This window comes from Saimiri boliviensis, chromosome 9 (genome assembly GCF_048565385.1).
Source record: "Saimiri boliviensis isolate mSaiBol1 chromosome 9, mSaiBol1.pri, whole genome shotgun sequence".
NCBI classification, from domain to species: domain Eukaryota; kingdom Metazoa; phylum Chordata; class Mammalia; order Primates; family Cebidae; genus Saimiri; species Saimiri boliviensis.
In genome coordinates, this window is record NC_133457.1 from 99,048,523 (window position 1) to 99,062,007 (window position 13,485).

At 45.0% G+C, this 13,485-nt stretch overlaps 1 protein-coding gene across 1 annotated transcript in view; it reads right to left on the reverse strand.

Moving 5' to 3' along the window:
• The window catches only part of GSS (glutathione synthetase), a 29,384-nt gene that overhangs the window by 1,694 nt on the left and 14,205 nt on the right, over positions 1-13,485 (reverse strand). The window contains exons 6-11 of the mRNA XM_003932036.3: positions 12,817-12,933; positions 7,313-7,393; positions 7,135-7,212; positions 5,316-5,382; positions 2,021-2,215; positions 1,441-1,522 (exon numbers count right to left, since the gene is read on the reverse strand). Of these exons, the coding sequence (XP_003932085.1) occupies positions 1,441-1,522; positions 2,021-2,215; positions 5,316-5,382; positions 7,135-7,212; positions 7,313-7,393; positions 12,817-12,933 (620 nt within the window). The remainder of the gene's footprint in view (positions 1-1,440; positions 1,523-2,020; positions 2,216-5,315; positions 5,383-7,134; positions 7,213-7,312; positions 7,394-12,816; positions 12,934-13,485) is intronic.

A 13,485-nucleotide genomic window follows, 5' to 3' on the forward strand; every position in this document is an offset into this window, starting at 1 on the left:
AACTTCCAAATCTTTTTTTTTTCTTTTTTTTGAGACAGAGTCTCGCTTTGTCACCCACGCTGGAGTGCAGTGGCGTGATCTCAACTCATTGCAACCTCTACCTCCCGCTTTCAGGTGATTCTCCTTGCCTCAGCCTCCCAAGTAGCTGGGACTACAGGCACATGCCACCATGCCTGGGTAATTTTTTGTATTTTTAGTAAAGATGGCGTTTCACTGTATTAGCCAGGATGGTCTTGATCTCCAGACCTCATGATCCACCTGCCTCGGCCTCCCAAAGTGCTGGGATTACAGGCGTGAGCCACCATGCTTGGCTACTTCCAAATCTTTAATGCAGGCTCCCAGCTTAGACATCATATGACTGTCCCATAGGACCCCAAACAAACTAACTTGTCTAAGCAGAATTTATTACTTCTGCCTGAACCTGCCCCTCCTGGACCTTCCTATTCCCAATCAGGCAAAAGGCATCCCTAAGTCATATTTAACAGCTCTCCTGGACCTTCCTACTTCCAATCAGGCAAAAGGCATTCCTGAGTCATATTTAACTCCTTCCTTTCCACTCGCCCTCTCACTATCTGGGACATATCTCTCCAGTCGGCTCCACAGTCATAGCCCTAGCCCAGGCCTCTACATTGCTCTTCTGAACAACAGTATCAGCCTCTTCCATTGTCTCTCTGCTACCAAGGTCTCCCCTCATTCTAGGACATCTTCTACAACGCAGAACTTTGTAAGTTTTGCAAGTTCCCACCACTGCTAACTACTTGAATCCTGGATCAATGCATCCCTTCTCTGCTTAAAACTCTCTAATGGCTTCCTACTACCCTTAAGATAAAATCTAATTTCTCAGTGTATATTCCATGCCCTTTATAATCAGGATGCAAACCATTTTTCCTGCCGAAATCCCTGTTCCCGCCCAGCTCCCTCTCCAGCCTCACCAGTTTCTTATTAACCTCCAAACATACCACACTTTCATGGCCCAGTGCCTTTGCTTGAGGTTGTCGTCCCCTCTTTATGGAACACTTTTCCTCCTTTCCACCTGAGAAATTCCTACCCACTTCTTAAGACAAAGATTTAAAAAAATCCTCTCTTCTGGGTCTATGAGGCAGATATGACCCCTGACTTCAAGGAGTTTCGAACTAGGAAGGAAAACAGACATGCATTCTCTCCAACCTCCTAGTATGACCCTACCCCACTTCCCAACAATCTACCCACAGGCACCTCAGGTTAAACTTGTCCAAACCCTTCAGTGCTAGTTAATCAGATCATCTGTGCTCCCATACTTGGTCACAGTGTCTTAGGGGACACTGTCCAACATGTGACCTGTGTCAGTTTCAATAGTATTCCCCATGCCTGGGACTGTGCCCATAGTAAGGGCCAATGAGCACTGGCCACGACCTGCTAGTCCCTTTCATTGAGAAGCCCTGCAAAGGGGGATCCACCTACCTCCACCCTCTCTCTGGGGCTTTAGCACAAACCGGTTAGGGGCAGCAAGGGCCTCAGCAATGGCCTGGTCCCCTTCTTCACCCTGGCGGGAGGCAGGAGGCAATTGTCAGAAGTTTAAAGGCGAAAGAGGCAAGAGCTTAGGTCCAGCTGGTTGTGCAGAGCAGCATCAGAGGAAGAGCAGGAGGGGAACAGACATAAATTCCTTCAGGCAGGATGCTATTATCTGGATGACACTCCCAACAAACCCCCTGCAGTGGCAGATGCAATGAGAGCAGGCCTTTCTTTAGCAACAGCTCAGGGCTCTGCAGCAAGCAGCCTGGTACAGTTCTCAATTCTTGCTACTTGCCTTAGTCCCTTCCCCTGTTTGCCATCCACATCTCTACCTTTGCTGAGGGAGCTTACAATGGATTCCAGCCTCCGTTCTTCCATCATGAGGCTGCCCTTCTGCCTACAGTTCTGGGGGTTCTCCAGAGCATCACCAACCCTTGTCACAATGCCAGCTCCAGCCTCCCAACACATTGGGCTCTAGGTCTCTACCACCTAGAAGGCCTGTGGTAGGAGAAACAGGCTGGCCACATACCATGTCCAGTGAGTAGAGGCCAGCAAAGGTGGCACGGAGGCGGGCCACAGCCTCAGGCTGGCCAGGGAGCAACATCTCCAGCATGCCTGCCCTGCTCAGCTCCTGCTGCACCTTCTTAGTACCAGCTAGCTGGGTGGCAATGTCTGGGCACTTGACAGCACATGACCTCTCCAGCAGTAGACGTGCTTCCCAGTTCTGCAGAGGGAAGAAGGCAAAAGGAATTCAACTTTATTCTGCTTCAGCTGACCTTTACTGAGCATCCAGGTATGAATTATATTTTCACCCTGATGATCACCCAGGATCATTGCAACATCCTTGTGAGCCAGGGATGATATGTTATAGTTATGTATCATTGTGCCAGAGACTCCCCCAAAAGGCAAGACTCCCCTAATCTGTGGGAAACAACAGAAGGTGTAAGGGTGTAGAAAAAACTGATGAGTCAGCTTCCTAGTATTCCATACTTGTTACCATGGCCTACAGGATCCTTCAGGATCTGGCTCCTGTCTACTTTTTCAACCTTGTACTATCCCTGACTCCTCGTCTCCTGCAGTCTAGCCACACAGGCCTGTCATTCCTCAAATCACAAACCTCTTTCCCTCCTCAGGGCCTGCACTGCTTTTCCCTTAGCCTGAAACCCCCTTCCTTTCAGTTTTTCCCATGCATAGCTGGATCCTTACCATCCTTAAGTCTCAGTTCAATGTCACCTTTTCAGAGAAGGCTTCCCTGTCAACTCTATTTAATGTGGGTTTCCCATAATTCTCTATCTTTTCACCCAATTGTTTCATTCAAAGCAGTCAGCTGAAACTAAAACACACACACACACACACACACACACACACACACACACACACACGCATTTTTTCTATTTTTATTTACTTTTTTTGTTTTTTTTGAGACAGGGTCTTGCTATGTCACCCAGGCCGGAGTGCAGTGATGCAATCTTGGCTCACTGCAACCTCCACTTCCCGGGCTCAAGCGATCCTCCCTCCTTAGCCTCCCAAGTAGCTGGGACTACAGGTGCATGCCACCACACCCAGCTAGTTTTTGTATTTTTTGTAGAGATGGGGTTTTATATGTTGCCCAGGCTGGTCTTGAACTCCTGAGCTCATGCAATCTACCCACTTAGGCCTCTCAAAGTGCTGGGATTATAGGTATGACACAATGTACCCAGCCATATTTTTGTTTGCTTTCTGATACCCACATCTCTGACCAGACTGTGAGCTCTGTAGCACAGGGCTCTTATCATTTGCCTTGTTTTCTCTTGTATCTCTAGTGTCTAACACAGGTCCTGGCACTTTGTGGGTGCTCAATAAATATTTGTTATTGTTGCTGAATAAGGTGAAATTTGAGTGGGGTTCTGAAGGATGGGTAGAGTCTGACAAGTGAGACTCAATGGGGAAGGGCTACTCAGGCTAAGAGAATAATATGAACAAAGGCCTCAAGTGGGTGATCACAGGATGAATGTTTTATCACCACAAGAGCTGAGGGTGTAAAAGGCAAGGAAACAGCAGGGAATCATGCCTCCCAACTTCGGTTCCCATTCTCATGCAATAAGGAGACAGTCTGTCCTTGGCTCCAGACCTCTGCAAATTGCACAAAGCAGGATCAAGTCTTTCCTGTGACCACCCCCCAGCCAATGCTGTCCTTCCTTTGGTACTATTGGTCTACCTGTAGCACCTTCACCTTATCTTCATCAATAACCCCAGGCACCCAACTACTAGTCTGGCATTCCACACAGAATCACAGGTGACCAGAACATTAGAGATAAAACCAGAGAAATACTCCATTATGTTAGAAGCAGGAAACCAAAACCAAAGATAAGCAAAGACTTGCCCAGGGTTACCTAGCAAGTCACTAAGCCTTGCAGATCTATCTCTACGTCTAAACCTGCTCTGAGTGCTAAGTTCCCTAAAAATGTTTACCTCTTTAAATGCTACTTTCCTTCCTTGTTACCTCAAATTCTTCTAAGTTTTCTTTGTCCTATTTTGAAATCTGGACCTATTTTCCCAATAGACAGTTTCTCTCTCCTCTAGTCAGCAAGTTGCCACCACTGTTGACCACCTATCTAAAGAAAAGGATGTTCTCTAGAGATGCCACCTCTGTGGAGCTTCCCCATACAGAGTTCAACCCTGAGGGGAGTCCTAGATGAATTACAGACCTAGAAGGAGCCGCCTCGATTTTCTAGTATAGCTCCCTCAGTTCAAAGAAACAGAGCTAGAAAGGGTCAGGAACTACCTCATCACAAAGAGGTAGTCAAGCTCATGACCTCCAGTTCACTGCCCATGTTATTATTATTATTATTATTGTTTTGAGACATAGTCTCGCTCTGTCACCAGGCTGGAGTGCAGTGGCGCAATCTAGGTTCAGTGCAACCTCCACTTCCCAGGTTCAAGTGATTCTCCTGCCTCAGCCTCCCGAGTAGCTGGGACTATGGGCGCCTAGCTAATTTTTATATTTTTAGTAAAGACGAGGTTTCACCATGTTGGCCAGGATGGTCTCGATCTCTTGACCTTGTGATCCGCTCATCTCAGACTCTCAAAGTGCTGGGATTACAGGCATGAGCCACCACAGCCGGCCTGTCCATGGTATTTCTAAACTTATTTCCTCCTTTATTGTCTCCCAGCTGAGAGCAGAGCTTGTTAGCCTGTCCATGATGTGCATGTTAGGAGCAGAGGAGAAGAATGGGAATATTATCAGCCTGAAAGTCAGAAAGCCTGGGAACTTCCTGTGGGACCTTAGAGAAGCCTTTCCATCTCTCTAAACATTAGTTTTTCCATCTGTATAATGGGGACAATTATACACCTCACAGAGTGGTTGTAAGGGTTCAATGAAATAATGGATGTGGAAGGTAATCATGAAACTACATGGGAAGATAGCAAAATGAGGTGATATTACTGTCATTAACATGAAGGAGGAGATGCCAAAACTTTCTGATTCAGATAAAGGAGAGATAAGAGTTGGCAGAAAGAAAATGGTCAGCAGTATGCTGGAAGTGGCTTACATCAACTAGTGAGAGCTGAATGTTGTTCAACATTTGCCAGCACATCTCTGGAAACAGTGTAAATGGCTGAAGCTCTGTGGATTCCTGAGGATTCAAATTCTAGAAGACTGTGTTTGTTGAGTGAGAGGTAGCAAAAGACTTGAGGAAGGATAGGAGGTTCTAGCAGCAAGCTCCCCAAGAAAGAACTGAAGTGAGGACTCAGGAAAACCCAGGTTGTTATAAGCCTGAGTTGGGTTTCCATGGAGCTCTTGTGAGTCCCAGGAGGCAAAGAATGGTCTCAAAGAAAATACCAACCTGTAGACTGTACTGACAAGGCATGTAGCCATCCCGGAAGTAAACCACAGCAATTTCCTGGCCATCCCTAGAACACACAATGGAGAAAGTTGCTGTGTTAAATTATAACTGACATGTTCAGTAGTTCAATCTATTTCAGGGTACATCAAGATGAATTTGGCTTTCTCTCTCTCTCTCTCCCCTTTTTTTTTTTTTGAGACAGAGTCTTGCTCTGTCACCAGGCTGGAGTGTAGTGGCACAATCTTGACTCACTGCAACCTCCACCTCTTGGGTTCAAGCGATTCTTCTGCCTCAGCCTCCTGAGTAGCTGGGACCACAGGCGAGTGCCACCATGCCCGGCTAATCTTTGTATTTTTAGTAGAGATGGGGTTTCGCCATGTTGGCCAGGATGGTCTCAATCTCTTGACCTTGTGATCCGCCCACCTTGGCCTCCCAAAGTGCTGGGATTACAGGCGTGAGCCACCACGCCTGGCGAATTTGGCTTTTTCAGAATTCAGCCCACAGTGGAAGCCTGGTCAGGGGTTCACTGGAACCAGTGAAAATAGATATCCACACTATCAGGGCTTCCACTGAAAACAGGGAGGTAGGTAGCATGGAACACTTTAGAATATTACAGATTTAGAGTCATTCTAAGAAGGCCAGAAGGAACAAGAAGGTAACTAGAATCAAATTAGGTAAATGCATAAAAATGTTGGCTAGAAATTACCGTGCAGCAGAATCATACTGCCATGCATAGTAAAACACACTTTATATTTCCACAGCTCACACTCTGTATTTCCACAGCTGAAATGAGGATGAAATTTTTTTTTTTTTTTTTTTGAGATGGAGTCTTGCTCTGTTGCCCAGGCTGGAGTGCAGTGGTGCAATCTCAGCTTACTGCAACCTCTGCCTTCCGGGTTCAAGCAATTCTCTGCCTCAGCCCCCCGAGTAGCTGGGATTACAGGCACCCACCACCATGCCCAGTTAATTTTTGTATTTTTAGTAGAGACGGGGTTTCACCATCTTGGCCAGGCTGGTCTTGAACACCTGACCTTGTGATCCACCTGCCTTGGCATCCCAAAGTGCTGGGATTACAGGTGTGAGCCAGCGTGCCTGGCCTCTGAAAAAATTGTTAATGGCAGGGGTGAAGGTGGAAATGCAAACATGTAAAATTATGAGTCTGGTTATAAGACACAGACTTTTTAAACTTCTTTTCCTTTTCTTTGACCTATTTGATATGTCTAGTTTATCTAAAAGTAAGTTAACTGCTTTGTTTTATTATAATATAAGCATATTTTGAAAAACAGTGAATGGTGGTATGAAATTCCATGGATAGTCTTAATTTTAACAATCACAAAGTTCTAGGTCTAAATATATATGCTGCAATGGTACCCAAATATGTAACACTCAATCTACCTGGTGGTGGTCCCTAGAGAGAAGGATAAGACTTGGCTTGGAACACAAATCCAGGCCCGAGCTCAGAGAATGGCATCCAGACCAATCACAGAATGAGCCAGCTGCTCCTCTTCCTCCCTGACTGCCCAGCTCAGCTTCTCAGGCCTGACCTGACCTTACTAAAAGGGACAAGAAGACTTTTAGGAACTTAGGGCATATGAAAACTAAGATGATCTCTAAGGAGACCCTGATCCAGAATGTCAACAGCTCTGATAGAAGCAGGCTGGCTTTCTCCAAAATTTTCTAAGGGGATGAGATATTTCAGAAATTAGGAGAGAAGGAAGCAAGCCATTGCGTCTCCCAGAAGAAAGAAGCATTTGGGGGAAGAGGGGAGCGAGATGAGTTTCATAAAGCAGCCTTCTACTGGATTCTTGGGAATGCTTACACAAACAGCCTTCGGTCTTGGTCCAGAGATCCCTTTTCAGAGATAGCTTCAAATCTTCGTCGGATCACGTGGATGTTCCTGGGAAAAATGGTCAAGAGCCAGAGGGAATGGATGCTATGTTTTGGGTGCCCCCACCAATCTTGGAGCCATACCTAGAAGTGCCCCTTCCTTTACTTACCTGGCCAGTAGCTCATTCTCTATGGCACGCTGGTCAAATATGTTTCTTTCCTTCTCTTGAGCAATCAGTAGCACCAGAGCACTGGGGAAAGAGCACAGGTAGCCCAAGGCTACTACAGAACTTGTTCTTCCTTTGTTTGTCCCCTCAACCCCCGACACCTACCTGCCTCCAGCAATAAGAATAAGAACACAGGTTCCCTGAAGGATAATATGTTCCCCGGAATAAGAATAAGAACACTGCTTCCCTGAAACAGCAGATGTTCTCTCTCTCAGGAACCCTGGGATTGCCTCAGGCATAGACACCTGATGCTATGATTTCCTGAAAACAGAAAACTTCAAAAATGAAGATGCCTCTGACCCTTCTCCAATGGGCAGATGAAATATTGTAATGATGTCATGAGTTGATAAATTTTTGTGCAAATTAAAATTTAGATTTAAAACTATTCTCAACCAAGAGAACTTTTTCTTAGAACTTAACATAATTCTAAAATCTCTCTGGAAGAATAAACAAGTAGGAGTATTGAGGAAAATTTTATAAAAGAACAATGCAGGGGGTCAGGGGCTAATGGCTCTATTACTAGATTGTAAAGGATACAAAAAAAGGGTGTGGTTCTCACATGAAATGGAATCCTACAGAAACCCACAGTGCCAACTACAAACAAGGCATTATCTCCTGGGGCCGCCCAAGATTCCTGTAATGTACACAGGGCCATATTTGATCTCATAGTATTAATGAGATCACTAGGGCTTACGTGGCTTCTTTGTCTCTGATTATTCATGTATTTCTTTTCTTTCTTTTTTTTTTTTTATAAAGCAAGGAATTCATTATAATTACAAAGAAAGAAATGTCTTTAGTAGTGTGAGTAGGTTTGGAGGGAATGAATTATGGATTCAGGCTCACAGTTTCAAGGATTCTCAAGGTTCTCCTGAAGAAGATTATATATTGACTTTATATTTGGCAATAATTTATAAATCAATAAGTGCTTTAGTGACCTTGTCCTTAAGTGTGCAACAGTGCCCTCTTAGAAATGACTCTCTATTGTGTAAGGCTACACAGGTTTGGGAAAGCCCATATTGAGGAGTTCCATTAACAAAAGGGACCCTTTGTCTGATCTGCTCTTCTACTTTGCCCTCTGCTTACCACCTTGGCTGTCTTAGTCCCTTTGTTTTCAGTATGGAAACAAATTAGGAGGTTAACAGATCTAGGTAAACTCCTAACCTGGCATTCACCTGGTACCAGAGCAGGCAAGCAGTTGATCTAGAAATAGATCCTGGGGCAGTGGTATGGGCTAGGGGGTATTGAGGAGCCTCATGTACCTAGACAGAGAGGAACCACCAAGATCTAAAGCCACCAGTGGCTTTTAACTTCTTTTTTTTTTTTAAAGGAAAAAAAGAAAAAGAAAGAAAGAAAAAAAAGAATGAAGGAGAGGAAGAAAGAGGAAGAGGAAGAGGGAAAGAGAATGGGAGTGTTGCTTTATTGCCCAGGATGGAATGCAGTCTAAAAATGGGTAGTTATGTATTTCTTAAAGAGGCAGGGGCTTGAGGACTCAGGGAAAAGCTTATGCCAGAGAACTATCTGTTTGGCTGCCAGCTAAGATAGCTCCATTGTCAAAGATAGGTTCAGTCCCCTAACAGATTCTTAGGGTGAATGCTCAGCAGTACCAAACTCCATTTTTTTCTTTTACATTTTATTTATTTAATTTTTTTTTGAGACTGAGTTTTCCTCTGTCACCCAGGCTGGAGTGCAATGGCGCAACCTAGGCTCACTGCAGCCTCCACTTGCTAGGTTTCAGTGATTCTCCTGCTTCAGCCTCCCAGGTAGCTGGGATTACAGGAGTGTACTACCATGCCTGGCTAGTTTTTCTATTTTTAGTAGAGATGGGGTTTCACTATGTTGGCCAGACTGGTCTCAAACTCCTGGCCTCAGGTGATACATCCCCCTCAGCTTCCCAAAGTATTAGCATGACAGGCTTGAGCCACCGCAACTAGCCTCCATATGCCATTTTTGCTGTGGCTATACTGCTTTGTGCCTGTGGCTTCCTCCTGAGACCCATGGAATGCTAGGCTTTGGCTTAGTATTCTAAGTGTATTTCCCTGACCTCCTCTACTTAGCCTCTCTTGTCTATCTCTGTTTCTCCTGACCTTGGCTGAACTTGGACTAAAGGAGTCAGTTTGCCTGACTCCTTTCTGCTTAGCCAAAATCCAGGTCTTAGTAAGTCCCCTCTGCTGGTCTGCCTGAAATCTCATGAGGTCAGAAATGACATTAAGCTGAGTCTTGGCTTTGAGTTGGGTGTCTGAGAGACAAACTAAAAGTGGTGCTCTCACAAGTCACCTTGCCCTGAGAGAGTCCCAAGGGCCAATGGCTTTGCTCTTCACTTTGCAGCCTGACTGTCTCACTCATGGGTGAGGCTATGTGTGGGAGGGTGGCACTTGGCCCAGGCTGGCCCACCTCCAAAAAGAGGCGGAGGAGGAAGGCTGGCAGCTGGAGGTTAAAGTGGAACTGCAAGCCCCAGCTAATTAAGTCAGCCTGCCAACTGCGAAACAATCAGAGCTAGGCTCAGAAACATATTCAACCTCTTTTTGCCTTCAGTTCTAAGCACTGTTTCCAAGTGGGACTAGGAAAATTGTCAGTTAAGGAAGGTGACCTGACAACAGCATGCTGGCTGGGGGTGAGGACCCCTGAGTGCTAGTGCTGGCTCTGCCAGTGACTTGTAGTATGTCTTGGTAATTGACTTGGGTAAGGCAATTTCATTCCTTGGGCCCTGGTTTTCCCATCTATAAAATAATGGTGTTAAAAAGATCACAGTTTCCAACCTTTTATCACTAGGAATCCCCTTTTCTTATTCTACTAATTCTAACCACAGGCCCTGTGCTTTCAGAGTTTGTCTAAATTGAAATCGTAATTCATTTTGCAGAATTCCATTTTTTAAAAAATTTAAAAAATTTAAAAAATCATGAGAGAATTGATGAAAATTCATCTGCTCTACCAATGCAGTTTTCCAGTCAATACTACAGAACCATATCTCTTAGAGGTAGAACAGAGAAGTAGAAAGAACACAGGCTTTAGGGGCAGATGAATTCTATACTTACCAGTTGTATAATTTTGGGCAAGTTATTCAAACTCTCTGAGTCTCAGTTTGCTCTTGTATGAATTAAAACTAATACAAACTAACACAAATACAAATGATGCCTGGCTAATTTTTGCATTTTTCGTAGGGACAGACTTTCACTATGTTGGCCAGGCTGGCCTTGAACTCCTGACTTCTGGTGATCCACCTGCCTCAGCCTCCCAAAGTGCTGGGATTAGAGGCATGAGCCATCATGCCTGGCCTATTACTATTATTGAAAGTACCACATAATGATCCATACAGAGTTTTTAAAAACATTTTTCAGATCGATGATCTAATTTAATTCTCACACCCTTTTAGGTATTTTTATTACTCCTGTTTTACAAATGAGGAAACTGAAGCTCAGAGAAGAAAAGAACTAACTTGCCAAGTGTATGTGCTAGGTCAGCAGAAGAGCCTATCTCACTTTCACAATGGGGGAAGCTAGTTCTGGCTCAGGTGCCACATAACTCCTACCTACCAGTGCCTAACTCTGGACACACAAGTATTTTCTGTCCATGTTATTGACAGGCTGGCAGGCAAAACCCTCTGCAGTGTTTGTCTGTCAGCAGTTCCCTAGCTGACCCATCCCCTGGCTTCCCGCTCTTAAAATACAACCTAGTCAATATACTTGAAAGAATATTTGTCTGATGATTTCTAAATGCTTGGAGTCTGAGGTTTCTTAGGCTTTAGCAAGGCTTAGCAAGGACAGAGAGGCTCTCTTGGAGGTAAGAGCATGATTAAGAGTGCAAGTTTTAAGGCCGGGCATGGTGGCTCAAGCCTGTAATCCCAGCACTTTGGGAGGCCGAGGTGGATCACGAGGTCAAGAGATAGAGACCATCCTGGTCAACATGGTGAAACCCCGTCTCTACTACAAATACAAAAAATTAGCTGGGCACAATGGTGCGTGCCTGTAATCCCAGCTACTCAGGAGGCTGAGGCAGGAGAATTGCCTGAACCCAGGAGGGGGAGGTTGCAGTGAGCCAAGATCGTGCCATTGCACTCCAGCCTGGGTAACAAGAGCGAAACTCCGTCTCAAAAAAAAAAAAGAGTGCAGGTTTTGGAGGAGGGTAGACTTTGGTCACCAACTCATCACTTAACCTTGAACAATCCTGAGGTCAGTTCTCAGGACCTCAGTTTCCTCCTCTATAAAATGAGAAAGTTGAACAGTATCGACCTCAGAGAGCTTATTATGAGAATTCAATGAGATCTTGTACGTACAGAGCTTAACACAAGATGTGGCACTAGTAAGTGTATATTAAGGACTATTAATGCCATATTAACATTGCAATAACTGTTAGTATAGTGGTACCTCGATGATCTGAAAATCACTCACCTAACATCTTCACACATCTGAAAAACATTTGAGAAATAGAAAGCAAAAAATGCCTCTAAGCAGTTAAAAAGGATATCATAAAATTCCTTAGCCAAAGCTTACGCATTTTCTCATCAAAGAGGCCCTCACACTCTTCAGACCCAATCATAACAATCTGGATCATTTGCTTTCCCAAACCATGGTAAATCAGAAGGGAGGCATGGTCATGGGAGTGGAGGATTCCAAGTTCAAGCATACCAACAGCAGTCAAAAGCAAGAAATGGACAAGAAAACTATGAAGAAAATGAATGAGAGGCTGGGTGTGGTGGCTCACGCCTATAATCCCAGCACTTTGGTAGGCTGAGGCGGGCGATCATGAGGTCAGGAGTGCAAGACCAGCCTGGCCAACATGGTGAAACTGCATCTCTACCAAAAAATACAAAAATTGGCTGGACGTGGTGGCTCATGCCTATATTCCCAGCACTTTGGGAGGCTGAGACAGTGGATCACGAGGTCAGGAGTTCGAGACCAGCCTGGCTAATATGGTGAAACCCTGTCTCTACTAAAAAATACAAAAATTAGCCAGGTGTGGTGGCGTGCGCCTGTAGTCCCAGCTACTCAGGAGGCTAAGGCAGGAGAATCGCTTGAACCCAGGAGGTGGATGTTGCAGTGAGCCAAGATAACGCCTCTGTACTCCAGCCTGGGCAACAGAGTGAAACTCCATCTCAAAAAAAGAAAAAAGAAAATGAATGAGAACTAAAGCCTAGCAGTCAGAGCTATGAGTGCAGGCAAACAGCCTTGTATGCCTCTCTAATTCTAGGTAGCATTGCTGTATTTCAGCAAGCTGCAATTGTTGACAGTCATAATGATGACTTCCAGTCAATAAGAAAAAGTTAAATCATAGTCAGCATCTCTTATTTAAGAAGGAAGCCTTAAAATAATTTTGGCATTTAAAGGTATAAGTTTCTATTCCTAGAAAAATCCCCTTATTCTGTAATGATGGTAGGCAAAAAAAAGAAGTTGCTACACCCATGAATGTTGAAAATAAAGCAGGATCCTGCTGCTACCTTTTCACATCCTTACTTAGCTGAGCCGTAGAGCTCCCAGGCTTTGGCAATTCCCAGGGCCAGTCCCTTGCTGGGATTATTAGAGAGGATCTTGGCAGCTTCTTTCATCTTACTCAGGACACTGAGAACATGTCTGTTGGAAGACAGATGATTGTTCAGTAATTGGACAGACGTGGAAGACCCCTCTGCCCATGACCTCATAGATACAACATGATTCTGAACATCAGTTAAGCACTAAAAAGCATCCTATCATTCCATTCTTGGAGGATCCACTTCAGGTTGGAATATGCTGGGCTACTCTAACCCTAGCCCTTGATACACATGTCTAGAGGAGACCTGAGAGCCTCTGTCCCCACCCCAATCTACCCCAGCCTCCCAGTGAGCTGGAGCCCCTTACCCTGGGCCTCCAGGCACTATCTGGAACCCTGTGCAGACCATCTAAAATCACTGCAACTTGGAACATCACTGCTGGCTAGAAATGGATGCTACCAGGCCTAGGCCCCAGGTAGAAGTTCCTGCATTCCTGTCTCTGGGGCTCTCAAGATATTGTTTCTTCTGCTTGTACAATGAAGGGACAAGACTAGATGAGCCATAAGGTCCCTTTTCTCCATGACAAACCAAGGATCTAATTACAAGTGGAAACTGCTGTGGGGGTGGCCAGGGCAACATGAGACCTAGGGCCCAG